This window comes from Furipterus horrens, unplaced genomic scaffold (genome assembly GCF_987537825.1).
Source record: "Furipterus horrens unplaced genomic scaffold, mFurHor1.1.pri manual_scaffold_2, whole genome shotgun sequence".
NCBI classification, from domain to species: domain Eukaryota; kingdom Metazoa; phylum Chordata; class Mammalia; order Chiroptera; family Furipteridae; genus Furipterus; species Furipterus horrens.
In genome coordinates this window covers 149,151,484-149,158,119 of record NW_028327172.1, presented here as the reverse complement: position 1 = coordinate 149,158,119, position 6,636 = coordinate 149,151,484, and the positions used below count along the sequence as shown (strand labels likewise).

At 40.2% G+C, this 6,636-nt stretch overlaps 1 protein-coding gene across 2 annotated transcripts; it reads left to right on the top strand.

Annotated features, from left to right (window-relative positions):
- The first annotated feature begins 554 nt into the window (after positions 1–554).
- LOC150019709 (septin-10-like) lies at positions 555–1,841 on the top strand. 2 transcript variants are annotated; one of them, XM_090268038.1, is made up of 2 exons: positions 905–1,442; positions 1,573–1,686. In XM_090268038.1, exons 1-2 carry the CDS (start codon positions 995–997, stop codon positions 1,626–1,628), a joined length of 504 nt encoding a protein of 167 aa, XP_090124164.1. In that variant the 5' UTR covers positions 905–994; the 3' UTR covers positions 1,629–1,686. The 2 variants fall into 2 exon arrangements, with proteins under 2 accessions (XP_090124163.1, XP_090124164.1); XM_090268037.1 differs by having other exon boundaries at positions 555–1,841.
- The last annotated feature ends 4,795 nt before the right edge of the window (positions 1,842–6,636 follow it).

Here is a 6,636-nt window from a genome sequence, read left to right as displayed (position 1 = left end):
AGTACTCATCACTGGAAAAAGGGTTTATATACTTGAATGCTTTTTCTTTTCACTGAAGCATGGAAGACTATCATGTTATATAAAATTGGATACAAAAGCTTAGGATCATGTTATCAACTGGGTAATTATATCAAAAATTAAGAAGTTATATAAAACTATTGAGACATTAGACTTCCATGTACTTTAGTCTGTATTAAGAATGGTTCATTTTGGAATATGAATGCAATCAGACAGCCATAATATGAATGAGTTCGCTATTTTCAGTGGCACTGGCACTACTCTGTGGTACAATGTTCTGCAAAGTGACAACAAATTGAGAGCTTTCTCGTGGCCGAGGGGCGCAGGCCGTATGTGCTCGCGTCGTCTCCCTTATTTTCCCAGCGTCCTCCAGCCACCTTTCCCCGGGGTGCCCGAGAAAGGTAGAGCACACTCCTGCGAGACCCTTGCTCGCAGCCGCGTCGCTAAGGCCACCAGGCTCGGCCCCGCCCCTTCCCGGGGGTGGGGGAAGTCGGCCCCTCTTGCTGCACCGCCTCTGGCCCGCGCTGGGCACGGCCGGTGCGTTAAGCCCTACTCGGCCCCTTGGCTCTGCGCTGGGACTCGTAGCTCCGGGCTTGGCTGAGATCGTTCGTTCCGCTGGCCCTCAGCCCGCTTAGCTCAGCTCCCGCCCGGAAGCATGACCTTTGAGGAGGCGCGGCACCTGCTCTTTCAGTCTCACATGGCAACAAAATCTTGTATGTCCTCCCAAGTATCTGATGATGAACAGAGAGGGAGTCTGGAATTGGAAAATCAACGCTGATTGATACATTGTTTAATACTAATTTTGAAGACCATGAATCCTCACATTTTTACCCACATGTTCGACTTAAAGCTCAGTCATATGAACTCCATGAAAGTAATGTTCGATTGAAATTGACCATTGTGAATACAGTGGGATTTGGTGACCAAATAAACAAAAAAGAGAGGCCACTCTCTGAAGACACTTGATCTCTTAACCATGAAGAGCCTTGACAGCAAGGTGAACATTATACCAGTGATTGCCAAAGCAGATACAATTTCTAAAACTGAATTACAGAAGTTTAAGATCAAGCTCATGAGTGAACTGGTCAGCAATGGAGTCCAGATATACCAGTTCCCAACAGATGATGAAACTGTTGCTAAAATCAATGCTTCAATGAATGGACATTTGCTATTTGCTGTTGTAGGAAGTATAGATGAGGTAAAAGTTGGAAATAAGGTGGTCAAAGCTCGCCAGTACCCTTGGGGTATTGTACAAGTGGAAAATGAAAACCACTGTGACTTTGTAAAGCTCCGGGAAATGCTCATTTGCACAAACATGGAGGACCTGCGAGAACAGACCCACTCAAGGCACTACGAACTGTACAGGCGCTGCAAACTGGAGGAAATGGGCTTTACTGATGTGGGCCCAGAGAGTAAGCCACTCAGTCTTCAAGAGACCTACGAAGCCAAAAGACACGAGTTTTATGGGGAACTCCAGAGGAAGGAAGAAGAGATGAAGCAGATATTTGTGCAGCGAGTGAAGGAGAAAGAAGCCATACTGAAAGAAGCTGAAAGAGAGCTACAGGCCAAATTTGATCACCTCACAAGAGTCCACCAAGAAGAGAGAATGAAGCTTGAAGAAAAGAGAAAACTTCTAGAAGAAGAAATAATCTCTTTCTCTAAAAAGAAGGCAACCTCTGAAATATACCAGAACCAGACCTTTATGGCGATGGGCAGCAATCTGAAGAAGGACAGGGACCGTAAGAACTCCAATTTTATGTAAAACAAAGGTTCCAGATCAACAGAAAGTCATCACCAGCAAAGTTATTAAAATGTTAAAAGTATGCTGTGATTTTTCATGCTCTTTTTATTTGCTCTATCTGGCAAATGGCCACAGTTACTGCCGTTTATGGAAAAATGCTTTTTTAAATTGTAAGTTCAATGCATAAGCCAGAGTGGATGATAGAACTTGTATATTCACTATTGTTAGTAGTGTTTAAGTGAACCAGAGGTATGTAAACAAGAAGTAGACTAACAGTAACAAGGGGGGCGGGGGGGGAGGAAAAGAAAGGTGTAAGGGGATGGGTCAAGTTAAAAAAAATATATATATATATATATGAATGACCCACAGACAGGTGCAACTGAGTGGGGACTAAATGTGGGGGAGGGGAGGGACAGGGTGCAGGGAAACAAGAGGGCTAAAAAAGTGAGACAACTGTAATGGAAAAACAAACAAAAATTTTTTAGTGGGGGAAAAATGAAAATATGAAGAATGGAAATGCCAGTTCAGTGAATATTAGGACAAAGATTTTCCTTCACGTTGTATATTTTTCTCCCTATTTGATCCCTCCAGAGTTTGGCATTCTAAACAAGTAAGTAATGACATAAGTTCCTTTGCATAGAACTAATAAGACCAGTTGTCAACAGAGGTTCTTTTTTTTTTTTTTTTTTTTTGACCAAGTCTTTGACTGGAATGTCAAGCCTAAAGGAAACATACTTGGGCTCAGATTGTTACCAGAAAGCCCTGAGGAACTGGGAATGACTTTCAAAGGTAATAAAAGCCCGTGAGATAAAAGGCCTGGTACCATGGTTGGTTGTGCGGTCCACAGCAATCTTTCCAGGGAAGGAACGAAGGTTGTTTTCCTGAAAGATGGCTAGAAGGGACCTTAAGGCACAAGGAAAGACCAGAAAGACTTGGAAAAAACAGGTGTGTACAGGCAAGGATGAATGCCAGATATGTGGCACAGCTTCTGTGCCCTGAAGAACAGACTGAAGGTCACCCCAAATATTCCTTGGGTAAGATCCAGCAAAGCAGAACTAAAGATCATAAGTGATCATTTGCTGCTCTTGTTATGTTTATGCAAACGAACAGGATAAATTAAAAATGGACTTAATGTAGTCCCTTTAAAGACAAGGAGGGTAACCTTAGGGAGAAAAATTATTATTCAAGGAAAATCACAATGATCAGTAGTAGAGTATAAAACAGGGCAACTAACCATCTTAAAAGTTTCTTCTCCAGATTTAGAGACTTGTTTGCGGGTTATGTTACATAAATTAACACGTGTTTTTTGTTTTCAAAGGACATAAGCCAATGATCGCATTACCTGAGTGATTATCTGTACACATAAGCCTCACTTAATCCTCTCTGCAGCACTGCCTCCTGAGACTCAACGGTTTGGCTGAACTAAATGGCTGGGTTGGGGAAGAATGGGGTGGTCTGTGGGCTTCACTTTAAAATGGGTTTCTCTTTTCTGTCCTAATGGTTTGGACAGAAAAGGCCCAGAGGTCTGAGAGGGGGAAAAACCTAAACTATTTACCTCAGCCCAAACTAAGTATAATGGGCAAAAGGGTTTTGGACAGGTGAGATGTGCCTAGCACACCTTCTTACAAAGAAGCTTTTTTTTTTTTTTTTTTTTCCCTAATATGGAACATTGAAAAATTAATCCCTGCCTTTTGTCATCTAGTAGTTATGGATTGAATGATGTCTCTTAACCCTTTTTGCCAAATCTGTTGCCCCCAGAACACAACAAGGACACCAGCCTGTTAAACCAAGCACGCCGTTGACCGGAGACAGCCAACTGACCTGGAGTCTGCACGATCCTTCCCCACGTGGGAAGGCCACCCTCCCCTCCACACCCCCACTCTTATTAGGGTTTTCTGGACCCAAGGGTAGGTAGGACGACGACCATGTCCAGCTTGAAGCAGCTAGAGGAGCTTGAGACCTTCGCCCAATGTCCTTTACAAGATTACAAAGGGTCCTAATATTTGAGGGGGGGGGATAGTTAATTTTTACGAACCAGGGGTATGGACTTGGGGGGGATTGCTGGGGGAGGGGGGTGCTGGGTGGAGGGGAACAAGGGGGAGAAAATTGGAACTGTTGTAACAATATAATCAATAAAAAACATTAAAAAAAAAAAAAGAAGGGACTGGCAAGAAGTATTCAAGGTGATGAAAGGCAAGGAACTACAACCAAGACTACTCTATCCAGTAAAGCTTTCATTTAGAATGAAAGGACAGATAAAGTGCTCCCCAGATAAGGTAAAGCTAAAGGAGTTCATCATCACCAAGCCATTATATGAAATGTCAAAGAGGCTTATTTTAGAAAAATAAGATCAACACTATGAACATTAAAGTGACAATAAACTCACAACAATCAACTGAATCTTAAAAAATGAATAAGCAAACTAATCATGCAACCAGAATAGGAACAGAGTCATAGGTATGGGGCTCATTTGGAAGGTTATCAGCTGGGTGGGGGAAGGGGAAGAAATGGGGAAATGGTGCAGGGACTAAGAAGCATAATTGGTTGGTACAAAATAGACAGGGGAGAGTTAAGAATAATATAGGAAAGGGTGAAGCCAAAGAACTTACATGCATGACCCATGAACATGAACTAAGGGGGGGTGAGGAAAGGGAGGTACCGGGAAGAGGGAAGCAAAGGGAAAAGAAATTCGGACAACTGTAACAACATAATAAAATACACTCAAAGAAAATAAAAATAAAAAATAATATGTGGTATTTACTGTTTATCACATAAACAATGGGAATTTGAAAATTCAAGTGTAATTAATTAGAAATTATTCATTCAATACAGTCAGTGGTTCTAGCTAATTCCATGTTGCCAAGTCACTGGTAAATCACTGCAGTTCCTCCAAATAGCCTACTGGAACCTGAAGGACCTTGTAGATGAAGGACCACCAGACCTATCAAATAGACAATGCCTCATTGCATTGAAATTTTGAAACTTTGCAGCAGAGAGCAAGTTAAAATTCATCCTAGACCTTAATAAAGGATCTATGTCTAAAACACGGACAAATCTGTGTTTGGTAAAGAAAAGGGTGAGGAAAAGTGCATGTCAAAAAAAAAGAGAATTGTGTGAGCACACTGGGGGAAGTGGAGATTAAAGAACACTGTTTTTAAAAGTGCCTTTTGGGGGGGCATAAAATTGGTGTCAAAACTAGGGATAAGGAGTAATGGAGGAACAAAGGATGTATTGAATTGACCATTAGTTAAGAAGTCTTGAGTACTTATTGACAATAAATCTGTTGCCAATAAACACATAATTAAAAGGTATTCATTTGAAGGAAGGTTGATAGCTAACTTTATAATGAAGACATTAATCTGATACCACCTAAACTTACCACACAGTCTTAGCATTGTTAAAATAACTGGTATGGCCAGTTATTTTGTACATCTTGTGACAAAAGGCAATAGAAAATATTGTGCACCACCTGTGAAGTCATCTCACCTAAAAAATTCAACCTGAATCTAATCACTGTTCTAGGTCTAATTTTCAATTACAGAAAGTATGGAGGAAAGAAGAACAAGCTAGTTGACATGGTAAGGAAGCAATTGGCCAAGGCCAGAACATGACATTCTAAAGATAAATGGTTCAGTTTATCTAATAACTTAAAGGCGTGAACAAAAGGGAAGTAGGAGTGTGTGGTTATAAGATTAAAAAGCCCTAACATATAATTAAATGCAGAATGTTGACCTTGTGTGGGACCTGATAAACCAATTATTAAAACACATTTTTGAGATAATCATGGAAATTCAAGTATTGTCTGGGTTTAAATAAAATTTAAAAAATTATTGTTAATTTTATTATCTATGATAATGGCATAATAGTTATGTTTCTTTTTTTAAATGAGGAGATTTTGTTAGTTAGAAATGCATTCTAAAATGGCCCTACCTGAGCTCTATACAAGTTTTGCTAGAGTGAAAGAATTTTTCCTTCACCTAAAAAAGTTGACTATATACAGTTCACAGGGCACCAATGATTCATGGGAGAATGAACAAATTATGCTTTAAAATACTGCAGCAAAAGAAAGGTGAAGGGAATTAAGCTTAATTAGCCAGATGTTGATAATTGCTGAAGTTGAGTACACATAGGTTTGTTATACTTCCTACCTTGGACAATTTGAAAATTTCCATAATAAAAACTGTTAAACAGTGTTTACTTACCCTGTTATCTGTATATTAAAAATGTCCTTAAAGCTTACAAAATTCCTTTTCTCTTTTTCTATAAGTACATTTCATTGATTATGTTGTTAACAGTAGTACCAATTTTTTTCCTCTTTGCTTCCATCTTTCCAGTAGCCCCCTTCTCTCTAGCAGTCCCACCCCCCTTTAGTTCATGTCCATGGGTCATGCATATAAGTTCTTTGGCTTCACCCTTTCCTATATTATTCTTAAGATCCCCCTGTCTATTTTTGTACCAACCAATGCTTCTTAGTCCTTGCACCATTTTTCCATTTCTCCCCCTCTCCACTCCCAGCTGATAACCCTCCAAATGATCACCATACCTATGATTCTGTTCCGATTCTGGTTTGCTTAGTTGGGTTTTGTTTTTATTTTTTAGATTCAGTTGTTGAGATTTGTGAGTTTGTTGCCATTTTAGTGTTCATAGTTTTGATCTTCTTTATCTTAAGCGAGTCCCTTTGACATTTCATATAATAATGATTTGGTGATGATGAGCTCCTTTAGCTTCACCTTGTCTGGGAAGCACTTTATCTGTCCTTCCATTCCAAATGATAGCTTTGCTGGTTAGAGTAGTCCTGGTTGCAGGTTGCCTTTCATCACACTGGATACTGCTTGCCAGTTCCTTCCTGCCTGCAAAGTATCCTCTGAGAAATCAGC

Coding starts and splice junctions, on each gene's coding strand:
- LOC150019709 (XM_090268037.1), top strand. CDS start 995: ATGAAGAGCCTTGACAGCAAGGTGAACATTATACCAGTGATTGCCAAA.